Consider the following 17,644-nt stretch of genomic DNA (forward strand, 5'->3'; position numbering starts at 1 on the left):
GGAAAGAGGAGTTCACAAATGCGAAGTTTTGTGGCGCATCTCTGAGGCAAAAGCGTAAGATTATCCGCAGGTGCGAGAGGTCGGGGTTTTAGTGAAACTCACATAAGCGAGATTTTTGTCAATAAAGCGACGCCGCAGAAGTAGCAGAATTGGTATTAGTAGCAAGAATAGCTGGGCTGTGGTATTAACTTGAAAGTTTTGTTTATTTTATCATATTTTGCGATTGGGAGCTCGAATTTGATTGATATTTAGGACACTTTCACCACTTTGGTTGAGGGTAAGTGTTCTTCACTCGGATGCGATTATTGATCACGATTCCATATTTGATTTTGGCTTTTGGTTGATGAAATCTAAGAGAGAAAATGGGGGTTTTGGCAAAACGTTTCTAAATTAAAAAATAGAGATTTGAACCCCAATTTGAAGTTGGTTTTGGATGAAACTTATATATTTGGACTCGTATTCAAATGGGTGTCGGTATTTGTGAGTATTGTTTGGTTCAGGGGGCGGGCCCGAGTTGAACTTTTCGTTGACTTTGAGTATTTGATAAAAGATTCAACCTTTATCACTTGGGTTTGATTCCTATGGAACTATTAGATGTTATTGGATTATTTTTGGCTAGATTCAAGCCGTTCGGAGGTTGATTCATGTAAGAGGGCATTTTTGGAGTATTGATTTGGCTCGTTTGAGGTAATTGTCTTGCCTAGCTTTGGTTGAGGGAATTGTTCCTAATAATTGGTATTATTTGCTACATGAGGGGATGATGTATATATGAGGTGATAAGCATATATACATGATCCATGGATATTCATGCTCAAGTAGATTTTAGATTACTTGTTTGGTTGTATGTTCTACTTGATTCTATCTATTTTTAAAGTAATTTACTAATGAGCATAATAAACAAAGCTAGGGCTAATGTTATGTCTATTGGTATCTTAGTTTGAACATGAGGAGCTAAATCTTGAGATTTATGCTAAACTTGCCTTGAAGGTAGATATATGTATGTTATGAACACACATCCGTACTTGTATGTGACACCTATTTGATCCTTCATATGACTACTCCGACTTGGGTGCTATACTCGATTTAGCCGTAGCCATGTTTTTTTATGTTGGACCCGATCCACATTTATTTTTGTTCTTATCATGTCCTTGTGCATTTTGTTGATGAGTTATGAGGATATGCCTCTTAATGATAATTTGTTGTCTTGTATTGTTGTGATTATAGCACATGTTGATATGTTGGGCGGAGCGATATGTTTGAGATATTGTGATATTGTCAGGGAGGAGAAGTACGGTTGGATATTGTGATTTGTGTCTGGGAGGAGCTATATGTTTGGATATTGTGATTGTGTAAGGATGGGGCGATACAGTTAGATATTGTCATTTGTGTCAGGGTGGAGTGACACGGTTGGATATTGTGATTTGTCTCAGGGCAGAGCGATATGGTTATGATTTGTGTCAGGACAGAGCGATATGGTTAGATAATTTGATTGTGTTAGGGCGGATCCATACCATTGGATATTGTCATTTTGTTAGGGTAGAGTGATAAGGGTGGATATTGTTATTGCGACATAAATGTGGGCACGAGGTTCCATACGTTTGTGTTTCTATTTGATGACTTATTGCTGAAATTTGGGTGTTACCTTGATTATGCAAGTGAATTATTTATGATTTGTCGTGCATTTTACATATATTTTAGTGGAATCTAACATGTTAATGTATGTCTCTATTGCTATTTGATGATTTGGTTGTCAGGATAGAATTACCTAGGTTGAGTTGACATCTCGTGTTTTGTAGAGTTGTTGGTAGCAAAACGAATTGATGTAAAATGGAAGTTGTCATCATGCAATGATATATTCGATTTTCAAAAGTTTCTCTTGAACATGTTATTTGGAAATTTATACGGGATCATATCATGTTGGGCACCTTTACTGTTGGTATTCTTTATTCTGTAACTGTCTTTCTGGAATATTTTCTCCGTGTTATACATGTTATTAAGCTGCATAGGTTCTGCAAAATGAGCATTTTTTGACTTAAAAACTCGTCACTACTTCTCTGAGTTAGTCAACAAACTTACTGAGTAAATGAGGTCGGTTGTACTCGTACTACACTTATGCGCCTTGCGTGTAGATTCCTGAGTTGAGTAGCTGTGAAGGACGAAGCCTTACATTGGAGACGTACCAGCATACTGGATTCATCCTACCTTTTTGTTCATTGTAGCTTAGGATTTCATTTCTGTTTATGTAACTTTCAAACAGATGTTGTATTTATTCCTTTCACTAGCTTTGTAAATCTAAATCATAGTGGCTCATGACTTGTACTACCAGTCCTTGGAATAGTTGTATTGAATTTAGTTTTAGTTTTATTAATATATTGATTATTTCTCATATTAGTAGTAACTTATGTTGTTTGGCTTACCTAGCAGTTTGAGTTAGGTTCCATCACGACAAGGTGGGATTTTCGCTTGTGACACCTTAATTTCTTCACCACACATGATATGACCCAATAAAGTAACTAAATCTAACCAAAACGCACACTTGAAGAACTTAGCATAAAGCTTGTATTCCATCAAAATTTGAAGCACAATCCTCAAATGCTTCTCAAGCTCTTCTCTACTAAGTAATAGATCAAATGTCATTGACGAACACAATAATGAAAGAATTTAAATAAGGCTCGAACACCCAGTTCATCCAATCCACGAATGTCATTGGAGTATTAGTCAACCTAAATGACATTACTAAGAATTGTTTATGTCCATAATGAGTCCTGAAAACAAAATCAAGAATGTTAGAAACCATAATCTTTAACTGATGACAATCCACTATCATGCAAATCTTGGAGAATACCTTAGCAACCTGAAGTTGGTCAAGCAAATGATAAATATGAGGAAATGGATACTTATTCTTGATTGAAAAATTGTTCAACTACCGGTAATCAATACCCATCCTTATAGTATCATTCTTCTTCTTCACAAACAATATCAGTGCGTCCCAAGGGAAAACATTCAATCTAATAAATCCATACTCAATTAATCTTGCAATTGCTCCTTCAAATCAGCTACAGTAATATTGTATATGAAGTAGATATGGGTTGTGTGCTCAACACCAAATCGATACAAAAGTCAATATCCCTATCAGGTAGAATACCTAGTTAATTCATAAGAAACTCATCTAGAAACTCCCTCACAACTAATGGTAGGAGTCTCTACACTAATATCTTGGATGAAAGCTAGACAGGCTAAAACCCTTTTCAACCATATGTTGTTCCTTCAGGAAAGAAACCACCTTACTTGTGGAGTGACTAAGTGTCCCCCTCTATTCCAACCTAGGCAAACCTGTAATTGTCAATGTAACTGTCTTGGCGTGATAACCCAATATAGCATGATGCATAGACAACTAATTCATTCAAAGAATCACCTCAAGTCCACCATATTGTCACAACCCAACTCCCACCAGAGTCGCGACGATGCCTAACACTACTTTCTAGGCAAGCCAATAATCACATAATAACAACTAATTTTAGTAAACAAGATTGAATAAACTCAACAACAAAAATATACTAAAATAACTGATGAAAAGAACAACAATATGACTACAATCATCCCAATGATCTAGTGTCAAGACCAAATCCTCAATACAACTGTCTGAATAGTATAGCAATAATAATAAAAATAATGAAAGAGAACTTCAAGGTCTACGGATGACATTGCAGCTACCTCTTATTCCCTCAAAAGCTCGTAGCAACACAACTCTAGAAATAACCTCGTCCGAAAGTACCTAGATCTGCACACGAAGTGCAGAGTGTAGTATGAGTAAAACCGACCCCATGTACTCAATAAGTAACAAACCTAACCTTGGGTGGAAAGCAGTGATGAGCTCAGAAACAACAGTCAGAGACCAATATCAATAGCTAGTAAAAGTTTAGGATATAAAGAAAATAGTAGATACAAGTATCTCAATGATATTATGTTCAGCTCATTCACATTTCATGAATTTAGACATGCTTTCGAAGTATAACAGTTTAATCTCAACATGGATAAAATATTTCTTTAACCAACTAGCATGAGGAAAGTGCATCTCTATGCCTATATGTCAAATATACATGTCACATCAACAATATCATAGTGAAACCATTAAGAATCATCACACAACAACACTTAGCACTTACGGGTGACTGGCATAGATGGCCATCACTAAAGCACGTTGATATAACAATGTGCATGTGCCCACTACTGGCATGTCAGACTCCGGAGGGGCGGATCTTGCCCAAGCGCTATTCATAATTACATAGCCCGATAGCGGGTCCCGGTGCACGCGTCGCCCTAAATAAGAAACAGTTAGCTCAATATGAGTCTGGCATTCGTGTCACCTCAAAATCAATACCAAATCAACCTTATGGCCTAAGCTCAGTCATCAACTACTCAAGTCTTAGATAATCACATCTCACAATAGTCAGTTCGATAGTGTTACACATATAAGGCATCAACAACATGTGAGGAATCAAATAATAAAATACTGAGAGATAGATAACATACACGTATGTAGCATCATGACTGAGAGTATGTGTGCAATTAAGGCAAATAGCTCAGGAAAAGCAAGAATAGCCCTATCATGTCTAAAACAATTAGCACATAGCCTAGACATGAATTCTAGCATGAATAAGAACTCAAATAATCATACAGGTTTAGAAACACGGATATAACAAGGCATGATAGCAAAACAAATCCCATAATAGTCTAAAAACCACCTCTAATCATTAATACTCAGGTGCACGCACACACGCCCGTCACCTAGCGCATACGTCACCCCAATACCTCTTATATAACTTAGTTCCCAAGGTTAAATACGCTAAAATCTAACTTTAGATATGTTACTTACCTTAAAACGCATCATAACTCCTGAAATCCCTTGCCATGCTAATCGGGTCCCGAGCGACTCGAATCTAGCCAAAGCAACTTAATATCATCAATAAAAACCATTAGAAATAATTTCAAATGATAAAGCTAAGGTATTGAATCAAATATGTAAATACAACCACGAGCCTGCACCCTGGAACCCCAGAAAACTCCCAAATTCCGAAAACCCATTTAATTAAGAGTCAAACTATACTAATTTCACCCAAGTCCAACCACAAATCGACCCTCAAATCATCAAATCTCACTCTCCAACAATATAGTCTAAAATACCCAAATTTCACCTTAAATTCATATAAACTAGGTGTAATAATCAATATCTATCATCAAAAGTGATCAAACTTTACTTACATCTTCAATTAGGATGAAAAGCACTCCAAATATCGCCTTAGACTGAGCTCCACAATTCCCAACATGAGAAAATTGCCAAACCCTCATTTTAAAATATCTGCCCAGTGATTCCCACATCTGTGGTCTAAATCACCGCACATGCAGTGCGCATTTGTAGTCAAAAATCATGCACCTGCAAGAACCACTTAAATCCCGACCATGCGTACTTGAGGTCCCTTCTATGCACCTGCGGGACCGCTTTTCCAATCCAACCTCCGCATTTGTAGACTCCCTGGCCTCCGTCCAGTTCTGCTTATGCGCTAACTCGTCCGCATCAGCGGGCTCGCAGATGCAGTAATTCCCTCGCACCTGTGCTCTTCTCCAGCTCCAGCCTAGCCCACTTCCGCGATCACCAGGTTACTTCTGCGGCAATCCCCTGCAGGTGCGATTGCACCAGAACCCAAAAAATGATTCTCCAACAATCCGCAACACACCCGAGGTCCCCCGGACCCCATACAAACATACCAACAAGTCCTACAACACAACAATAACCTACTGGAATCCTCAAATCACATCAAACAACAACAAAACCACGAATCACACCCCAATTCAGGCCTAATGAAACTAATTAACTTTCAACTTCTAAAAATCATGCCGAATCTCATCAAATCGACTCCAAATGACATCAAATTTTGCATGCTAGACCCAAATGACACAACGAACCTATTCCAACTTTCTCCAAAAAGTACCAAACCAACGTACGGATCTTGAATCCAATTCCAGACACACGCCTAAGTCTAAAATACCATACGAAGCTATTGAAACCATCAAAACTCCATTCCGGAGTCATCTACATGAAAGTTAGAGTGCGGTCAACTCTTTCAACTCAAGCTTCCAACCTTGGGACTAAGTGTCCCAATTCACTCCAAAACCTTCGCAAATCCATTCCGACAACCCCGACAAGTCACATAACCAGAAATGCACAAACAAGAAGCAATAAATAGAGGAACGAGGCTAAAATACCCCAAAAAATTGACTGGGTCGTTACGTTCTCCCCCTCTTTATCAAACATTCATCCTCGAACGAGTCTATAATAATACCTGAAGTCTCAAATAATTGATGATATCTGCTCTGCATCTCCTGCTCAATCTCCCAAGTAGCCTCATCGACTGGCTGACCCCTCCAATGCACCTTTATTGATGCTATATTCTTTGACTTCAACTTTCAAACCTGCCATTCCAAAATGGCCACCAGCTCTGCATCATAAGTCAAATATCCATCTAACCGCACTGTGCTGAACTCCACAACATGTGACGGACTACCATAATACTTCCGGAGTATCGAAACATGAAACACTGGGTGGACACCCGATAGACTAGCTGGCAACGCAAGTCTCTGAGACACCTCTCCAACTCTCTCAAGTACCTCAAAAGGACCATTATACCGAGGGCTCAACTTGACCTTCTTCCTGAACCTCATCACACCTTTAATGGGCAAAACTCCAAGTAGAACTTTCTCACCCACCATATATGCAACATCACAAACCTTTCTATCAGCACAACTCTTCTAACTGCACTGTGTTGTACGAAGCTGCTCCCGAATCACCTTCACCTTCTCCAAGGCATCACAAACCAAATCAGTGTCAAATAAGCTAGCCTCCTCAGGCTCAAACCAACCAACTGGAGAATGACATATCTTCCCACACAAGGACTCATAAGGAGCCATCTGGATACTCGATTGAAAGTTGTTGTTGTACGCAAACTCTGCTAATGGAAGAAACGGATCCCATGAACCCCCAAAGTCAATAACACAGGCACGTAACATGTCCTCCAAGATCTAAATAGTGCGCTTAGACTGTCTATCCATCTGGGGATGAAATGATGGACTCAATTAGACCTGAGTGCCCAACTCTCGCTGCACTACCCTCCAAAAATACGATGGGAACTGAGTGCCTCGATACGAGATAATTGACACGGGCACACCATGAAGGCGAACAATCTCATGAATGTAAATCTAAGGCAACTGCTCTGAAGAGTAGGTAGTCACAATTGGAATGAAATGTGAAAACTTGGCCAGTTTGTCCCCAATAACCCATACTGCATCAAAGTTCCTCAAGGTCCGTGAAGTCCAACTACAAAATCCACTGTGATAAGCTCCCAATTCCACTTCGGAATATCAAGCATATGAAGCAAACCATCGGGTCGCTGATGCTCATACTTCACCTGCTGATAGTTCAAACACCGAGCCACATACACAAAGATATATTTCTTCATCCTCCGCCACCAATAGTGTTGACTCAAATCCAGGTACATCTTCGCGGCACGCAGATGAATGGAATAACGTGTACTATGGGCCTCCTCAAGTATCAACTCTCGAAACCCATCCACATTTGTAACACAGATTTGACCCTGCATCCTCAATACACCATCATCTCTAATAGTAACCTCTTTAGCATCACCGTGCGGCACCGTGTCCTTCAGGAAAAGCAAACGGGGATCATAATATTGATGTGCCTTGATGCGCTCAAACAAATACGATCGAGAAACCACGCAAGCAAGAAGCCGTATAGGCTCCAAAATATCCAACCTCACAAATTGACTGGCCAAAGCATGAACATCTAATACTAATGATTTCTCCCCAACTGGAATATGCGCAAGACTCCCCATGCTCTCAACCTTCCTACTCAAGGCATCGGCCACCACATTGTCCTTCCCCAGTGATAAATAATGGTGATATAATAGTCCTTTAGTAGCTCTAACCACCTATGCTGCCTTAAGGTAACCACCTACATAAATAAAAATGAAGTCCTAAACTACCATGAACAAAAGGTAGCTTGAGTCGGTACGTGGGTATGTATCCAATGCAAGGCTTCGTCTTCCACAACTACTCAACTATAGAATATACACGTAACATGCAGAAATGTAGTATGAGTACAACTAATCCCATGTACTTATTAAGTATCTCGACTAACCTCAAAGAAGTAGTGACGAGGCTTTTAAGTCAAAAGATACTCACTTTTAATAACTTGTGCAGCTCAATAATATGTACAATACAGAGAAAATATTTAAGAAAGACAATTATAAAATAAAGGATATCAACAGTAAAGGTGCACAACTGGGATAGGGAAAAAAACTCTCCCAATTACACATGTTCAAACGAATACAACTTGCACCACCACACTCACAAAGAGATATGCACCATATAATGTGTGTGCTCAAATTCTCATACATGACTGTAAACATGTGCCCAACATGATCCGATTCTGTATCAATTGCCAAATAACACGTTTAAGAAAACTTTTCAAGAATCCAATACATCAACATATGCTGATAACTGTTATTTTACATCAATTTGATTCGCTACCGACAACTCAATAAAGCATGAAATATCAACTCAACATCTGTAAATCCATCTTGTCAACCAATTCATCAAATAATAACAGAGGCATAGATTGACACATTAGATGCAACACAAAAAGCATGTAAAAATGCATGACAAACATAAAGAATTCTCATGCATAATAAAGAATGTCACCCTCGCACCACCACATAAGCATCATCAAGAAAATCACCCTCAAACCATCACACAACATCATCAATAATGCCGCTCTTATTTAGCCGCATGTGCAATATAAAACAATGCCACCCTTATTTTGCCACATGCGCATATCACCACCCTTATTTTGTCACATGGGCAAGCCCGAGAAATGCCACCCTTATTTTGCCCCATATGGATAACAATAATCACAATTGCACGACAAATACCTCGTACCACAATATCAATCATAATTGCACGGTAAAGACCACGTGCGGCAATTTTATTACAATCGCATGACAAAGCCTCGTGTCAACACCCTTTCGATCTGCCCAACGTGCCCACATATGCCATAATCATAACAATTCAAGATAATAAATTATCATCAAGAGGCATATCCGCATAATTCATCAATGAAGTGCACAAGGACATGAAAATAATAAAGTGCGGATATGTGCTCAAGATAAAAGACATGACTACGGCTAATCAATTTAACAATGATTCCACAAATGCCCATCTTGGCTAACTATGAAATAAAAATCCTAAAATATGGTCTTTAGCATGAAAGGATAAACTTGTGCAGTCATATAAAGAATCGCACATATATCACAGAGAGCACATGGTCAAATCAAGGCACAACACAAGAACAACAAGTACAAATATGCGTTCATAACATACATGTGACTACGTCTGAGGCAAGTATAGTATCGATCTCAATATTGGTTCATCATGTTCAAATTAAGGCGCCAATAGCAGAAACATTAGCTCTTGCATGGTTTATTGTGATCACGTAGCCAATTAATTGAATAAATAATTGAACAAAGTAGAACACACAACCAAACAAGGCATAGAATAATCTAAAATCCACCCCGAGTATGAATACCCATGTCACATGTATATACACTCGCCATCTCATATATACATCAACCCCGCATGTAGCAAATAATGTCAATTATTAAGAAAACTTCCTTCAACCAAAGCTAGGTAAGACACTTACCCCATCCGGGCTAATCCAAAGATCCAAATTTGCATTTCTTTGAGAAATTACCTCTAGCCGGCTCAAATCTAGCCGAGCATCATCCAAGGAAGTCAACACATGCCATAGGAATCGATCCCAATTCTTAAAGCTTCGATCTTTGAAGAATCCCCAAAAGGTCAACAAAAGTCTTTCCGGGCCCACATGCCTAAAATTCGAAACCAATACCCAAATCTGATGACCCATAACCTGCCTAGTCCAAAAATGTAATTAGTTTCCAAAATTGGGTCCAAATCGCTACTCAAATCCTGAAAATACACTCTTAAATTGTAGGCAAAAAACCCCAAATTTCCTTTCAAAATTCCAAGCTTTTAGTGTAGAAATCTATGGGTAATCAACACATAGAACCAAATCCATATAGAACTCACTTATCTCCAAGGCAGTAGTGAAAATCTCCAAAATAAATCGCCCCTCTCCAAAAATAGGGGTCAAAATATTAAAAATGAGCTCAAAATCTCGAAATAGCACTTAAAAAAGTCTGCCCAGGGGTACCCTTCACGATCACGAAAGGGCCCCCGTGATAGCGAAGCACAAATGTAACCAGTCTTACTTACTACTCTTGGCGAACGCAAAGTGATGTACGCGAACGTGATGACCAAGTTGCCCAAGAAACACGTATAGGGAAAGACTTCGGAAACGCGAAACACAAAACTCCCCAGTGCCCAATTCCTCTGTGAGCATGCGATTACCAAGCTTCCCAAGCAGCACGAATAGGGAAAGACCTCGCGAACGAGAAACACAAAACCCCCCAGTGCCCAATTCATCTATGTGAATGAGATACTTCACGCATGAACGGAAAAGCCTATATCCATAGACCCTCCGGGAACGCGATGAATCCGACGTGAATTCAATGAAAAATATTTTGTAGTCACTTATTCTACGCGAAAGCGAGAGCCACCTCATGAACACTATGCACTACATGACACTAGCAAAACCAGCAATACAAATTAAATCGAAATGGTCCAAAACCACACCAAATTGCACCCGAGGCCCCCCAGGACCCCATCTAATCATTTCAAAAAGGAAAAATACATTAATCAAATTTATCCTAAAGCTCAAAACATCATAAATAACATTAAAAACAAGAATCCAAGATCAAGAATAATCTATTAACTTTAAAACAATCAAACATCACCGAACGCATTCGAATCCTACCAAATCCACTCGGTACTAGGCCAAACATTGCACACTAGTTCCAAATGACAAAACAGAACTATTCTATATCTCGGAACAACAATTGTCACTCCCCGACCTCGGAGAGCGCGATCGGCGCTCAACCGAAATAACCCGGCCGAGCAAGCCTTCTAGATGCCTTCTACCCAACCTTGCCCATTAACAATATAAGAATCAGTACAAGTGATAGACATGAGAAGAGTCAAGTGTTCCATATTCTTTTTCCATTACTCAAAGGATATTCATTTACGATTTCCAAAATATTACAAGTTATAGATATGATGAAAAATAAGTTTGCCAAATACCAACACTTCTAGTTCCATTCCAACATCAGACACCACCTACAACCTGTCTACGGAGCCTGTAAGTAAAACAGAAGTAAAGAATGGAAGTGGCAGTGACAAGGCCCCGGCTATACCTCAAAGCACAATATACAACGTCAAATGACATAAAGCCCGGAATAGAGTAGGGCTCACAAAAACCTGCTGAATATGGAGTAACTGCTATCGAGGATCAAGACCGCCTGCTGAGGAACCACCTACATCCATTGAAGATGTAGCGCCCCTGAAAAAAGGGATGCTAGTACATGTGGAATAGTACTAGTATGTAAAGCTAAATGTCCCCTTTCGAAATAGAACGCCAATATAAGAAGGGAGAAAACCATGGAAACAACAAGTAACAATCAACAATATCCAAATACCAAGTTTAAAACATAACAATTTTCAAAATACGGATATAATATATATATTCTTGGTTGGGAGATCATTAGCACCAATATACTATCGTGTTTTTAGCATGAAGTCCAATCCTCGCCTGATCGGCTAGGCCATCTCACCCAACAACATTTGATTTACACAAAGTGGCCCCGCCGCCTCAGCCCAATGTGTGTGGGTGGAGGTGAAATTACAATCATAATCTCAATCACATTTTCAGTTATAGTTTCCAGCATAATCACCACCATGTGTGCGGCATGGCGTCCGATCACGACCCGACTGGCTACGCTGTCTCACCACAATGTCGTGTAGATCGACATCACCCTTTTCTAGCAATCATCTCACCCTGATAAAGGGGAACATTCTCATCAAATTAATCTCATCCCAAATAAGGGGAATAAACACAACACACTCCTACAATGACATGTGTAGTTTCGGAGTTAGGTTATTTCAACCTACCCTTCCTCGTTGACTAAAGATACTCCCAAATATTTTTTTTTGCACACAAGGGAAACAAAAGTAGAAATATATTTTATATTCACCTCATAACCTTTCACACTATAAATAGCTTCATTAGTACATTCAACCATTCACAACATCATTATTTTCTTGTCTCTCATGGCCATACTTATGATTCATCATTCATGGCACTTTGGCCGTATTTCGTATTCCACATTTTTCATTCCTTGACTTTCCATGATCATCATCACAAACATCAACACATAGAATATTTCGAAAATTATAATTTTAAGTTCATCAGTAGTGGAGGATTTAAACACATTATATCCATTTCCAAAGCATGGAGCACAATGACTTGTAATCACAATACATGTTAAAAAACATAAACGAGTGAAACACCGTATCTTTTTAAATACTTTTTCACAAAAGGCAATACACAATTTCAACTCTTGAGTACGTAAGAACTCAAATCACAATTGAAATATTTATAAAGGAGAGCATGGTGATTTACCACTTACACACGACTTCAAATCAAATGCACTAGTTACAACAACCATGGCCACATTTTATATCTCACTCTCAGTTCGTTCACTTTTAAGCATATTTATAGATCATCATCAAAAAGAGCATTTGGGATCAAGGCCTTAAGAATAAAGATGAACAATAGGGTTCTTAGGCGCATTGAGTTTTCTTTCACAAATGGGCATAACAACTTGAAATTTAAACAAGATTTGAAATCATACTATCTCGACATATTGGACACACTAGGATACATTCCCGACGGTGAACATAAGACGATATGAGAATTTGGTGCACATTTTTAGTATACATCTTTCAACATTAGCTTATTCGGAATTGTTAAATATATAAGAAATAACTCGGAACATGGGAATTAGGGACTTGGGCCAACCATACTTGAAACTTATGGGAACATCATGGAATTCGATTCCAAGAGAGAAGTTTAGCCAACATACCTTGCTTGAGCTTTCCTTAGGTCACTACAGCGTCCCAACACTCCTAACAATAATAATCTATAGGAAGATAGCAAAAATCGGATAATAATTAGAAGGATTCCACTAGTGTAACTCTCTTAAGAATTTTGTCAAACACCTAGTATGCAAAATAGACTACAAAGCTCTATAATGGTAATCCCTTCCTCCCTAAACCAGTTTCAACAAGAAACTAACCAAAATGGTTCATTAACCCCACATACTACAACCTATTGTCACATGCATGGCCTATTTCCAACCCCACAACATACGTGAACTCATAACCTCTTTCATGAATGCTTATGAGTAAGACTTAGCCGGATAGATGATAATCTAGTGATTGGCTTCCTTGATTCTTGAAGATTGGCGTAAGAATATGTGATTAGAATACTAGATTTCCTCCTTCTCTCTCTAAAATACTCTTAACTCTCTCTAAAATCATCAGACATTTGCTTCAAAATGAGCACCTAAGGCTATTTATCAAAATGGGGTCGGGTTATCAAAATAGAAAAATGGGTCCTTCGAATTCAAGTATACGGTCTCATAATGAACCGTAGAACAGATATGTAGCCCGAAAAATGGACCGCGAAAATGATGCCAAGAACTAGGCTGGTCTGGACTGGTCTGTGACAGGTTTGCGGCCCGTAGACCACTAATGCGGCTACAGAGTAGACCGCAGAATAACTGTCCAAAATTCTTCATGCCAAATATGCGATGGATGTGCGGACCGCGAAACAAATATTTGATTGCATAATGTACCGCAGAACAACCTTCAAAATTTAACAAATTCTCTGCTCAACTACGCGATGATTATGCGTCCCGTGAAATGGTTATGCGATTACGAAACTGACCGCAGAATCGCATTCTTCAGCAAAAGGTTTTCATCAACTCCTAGTGCATTCTTCAACACAAAAAATTCGGTACCGCTACGAGAAGAATTTCTACAATCCTCAAGCGCATAAATCTACCTCGGTACCACAAAACCTCAAATTCCTTGGCAAAATTTACGGGGCCTTACAACAATCCGAACCCGATAGTCTCAAAGTCAACTCATGGTCCTACTTATGAAATCACTAAACCTTCGAATTGCACATTTTTGGCAAAAGAGCCAAATAATCCTAGGAACCTGCAAATCCAAATCCGGACACAAGCCTAACTCCATAATCACCTTACAAGCCTATTGGAATCATCGAAACACAAATCTAAGGTCGTTTATTCAAAAGTCAAACCTTGGTCCACTCTTCCAACTTAAAGATCCCAAATTGAGAATCACTCTATCAAATCAATCCTTAACCACTCGAAAATCAAAACCAACACTGCACCAAAGTCATAGTACACCATATAAAGACACTAATAGTCAGAAATCACATAATGGAAGTGCTAGAACACAGAACGACATGTCGAGTCATTACGTTCTCCCATACTTAAACGTACGTTGGTCCTCGAACGTGCCAAGAGCATTTCCAAAATCATCCAGTCACTATATAAACTCATCATACACATACCCACAGGTGATCCCACATCACAATCTGTATAAGTCCATTAACACTATCTCGACAGGAGATTCTTTCTTCAACCTAATCCCATAAGCCTTAGAACCCAAATTTCACCATCCAGAATTCATTATAAGATCCAATTCTTGTACATATATACTGCATCAACTCCCACAAGCTATTCTACCATCCATAAATATAATCCCAAGATATAACCACACGATGTACCACATAACGCATATACTCATAGCAGCACCTTCCGACAACATTAGTTGCTCATTACCAAGCCCGGTATCGGTGGTATACCCTATATCAGATAAAACCCTATCTCAAACTTTCATAGCACTGCAATGATGAAAGGAACCTTTAGAAACTCATAACCATGCATGAAGTTGACGAGTCGTGGAGTTCTCTTTCTCAACAAGTAGTGTTGCGTAATTTGAAGCTAACTAATGACATTCTTCTTTCAAACATACCTTATCAAAATCCGATTGCACAAATTCCAGGTCCAATAATCTCATCTCACCAAGCACAAGCTACTCGACCAACATGCCACATCCAATGCCACCTAGATCCACATACGACGTGATTCACGCCCAATAAGCAACAACTCGAATTTATCAATAATGGAAGAGAACCAAATAAGAGAACTGTCCAACAAGTTCGGCAGATACAACCACCTGCGCACAATGCTATGAATCCATCCCACAAGGGTGAAGCAAAACACACAGGATAAACACAAAGGATCGTATCTAAGCATAACTCCACTATGGCACGTAGCTCTATCCAAACATACCGATCCACATGGAATACCCATCAAGCCATAATGATCACAATCAATAACCACATGTGTATCAACAACAAACATGAAATGTGCATGACCATAACCATGGAGAAACGGATAGCATAATATACCATTGACAGGAGAAAGTACGACTAAGGTGCAATAGGCAACTCCACAACCCAGGAGTCATCTCGCTCCAAATCTCACCACTAGGCCTAATGAAAACCACATCATGCGTGTGAATAGTCAAGTAGTCTCACAGCCCATCATAGCACAAGGGAGTAACACAAGGAACATATCAGGACATGAATAAAATCAACTCTAGCCGTTGACACACCCCCAACATAGACGTGCAGAGTAAATAACCCAATCTGATGTAGAATACACACTTCCACTAGGCCGACTAATGGACCCTCAAGTAAATTCTAATCATTCCACAATAGCTTAATAGCCTTCCAAAAGTCCACAAACATATCCATAACATATACAAATAGTTGTCTAACTCTTAACATACCTTCATAGTCCGCAACCAAGGAATATTCTACCTCGGAGAACATCTAGTCTCTAAACCTCAAGAATACAGGAATCTCCATATCTGATCTTGACCCTCCCACTCAAAGAGCTGACACATCACTCATACACAATCACCTCATGAGAAATACTTCCATAAGCCTTATGCGCCATGTAGCAAAACTTGAACATTAGTAGTCAACAACCAAGAGATCTATGTAGTACGGGTCAAGCATCCGCAAGTCAAAACACAATGCATCTACTACAACACACACACCCCTCAAGTGATACCAGATAGCGCCACCATTGTCTTTGAACATCTGAAATCTCTCATGTTGCATACAACTCATGACCTTCCTTTTAGAACTAAGCTGTAACCTTGCCCATGAAATCTCAATCTTGCATGACGCAACACATCTATCATGATAACATGTAAAAATATGAAACTCTTATGATCAATTCTGAATTACAAGTAGGATAGACACCCCATTAACTAAGAACCTTTCATTTAACTCAGTCTAGGAGAACATTATGACACACAACAACCTTCCATACCTATAGAAGACATCAACCTCAAGTCGTGGTTGAACCCATTGTGAACCCTTCAAAACACATTAGCACATAGCCAAAACCATCATAACCGAATCCCTCTAAATCTAACAAGTCACATAGATTGCTAAACCCAAAAGTACCTCAACCAAAGTGCTTGCTCTGAAGAGACCTTTTACGAATCCGAAGTTGTTTCTCCCATCACTCAAATGATGCCATGTTGAATCAATAATGATACAAATATACCGCAAGTCTCGGCACCATCTAATGAACATCTCGAGTCCTAGCCATACCCAAATATAAAAATCATTAAATACCACATATTAGTCTTGATCCCATTGGAACCTTATCGAAAGTCATTCATCTTGCTCTAATCTCCAATGCACAGTCAATACACGTCGAACGTCTTGTGCTCCACCAACACATGAATACCCAAAAAGATGCAACCAAACGATTCCTCCTCGTTTCAGACTACATCCATAACGAATATCAAACCTGAATCATCCCAAGATATCTATATACCCATAAAGTATAGTACACCCTGCACCCAGCAAATACCTTGCTCGAACCATCCTCGAAGTCATCCTTTCCAAGTCATAACTAATCCACAAGCGTCCCTTATTCTAGAAACTGATATAACACAAGACCATGCAATCCAAATGTCCATAGAAGACTCCCCTATTTTGATCGAAGACATAGAACACATCATATGTAACCCATAGTACCCTACCTTTATAATTGCCCCGATCTCGCAGTGTTAATCAACTGAATACTTTGTAAACTTATGTAACACTAGTCATAAAATACTCGAAAGACTTGGGCAAGTGCATACTCATCCTTTGATAGTCGTGCAAACTTTCTCAAATGATACGATATCTTACAGTAGCACATGCACTCCACTGGATAAAAGGAAAAACTCTTCATACAAACCTCATATGGATCACACAACCTCATACCTCCATGCTGGAGATAACCCACTTGTTTAGCCTCAGACCAACAACTCTCTATGACCCCATCATGGCCACAACCACTATGCAATCAATTAATCATCTTGAGGTTGCACGTTTCGACTAGATACAAGAATTCACTTCATCCCACAAATAAATAGCTGAAAGATCTACCAACACATCCGCATCTAAGTCTAGACACATATCGAGACAATA

At 39.1% G+C, this 17,644-nt stretch overlaps 1 protein-coding gene across 1 annotated transcript; it reads right to left on the minus strand.

Annotated features, from left to right (window-relative positions):
• Window positions 1-7,352: 7,352 nt before the first annotated feature.
• Window positions 7,353-7,907, minus strand: LOC138898806 (uncharacterized). Its single transcript, XM_070184909.1, has one exon. It carries the CDS (start codon window positions 7,905-7,907, stop codon window positions 7,353-7,355), a length of 555 nt encoding a protein of 184 aa, XP_070041010.1.
• Window positions 7,908-17,644: the final 9,737 nt, after the last annotated feature.

Source organism: Nicotiana tomentosiformis, chromosome 9 (assembly GCF_000390325.3).
Source record: "Nicotiana tomentosiformis chromosome 9, ASM39032v3, whole genome shotgun sequence".
NCBI classification, from domain to species: domain Eukaryota; kingdom Viridiplantae; phylum Streptophyta; class Magnoliopsida; order Solanales; family Solanaceae; genus Nicotiana; species Nicotiana tomentosiformis.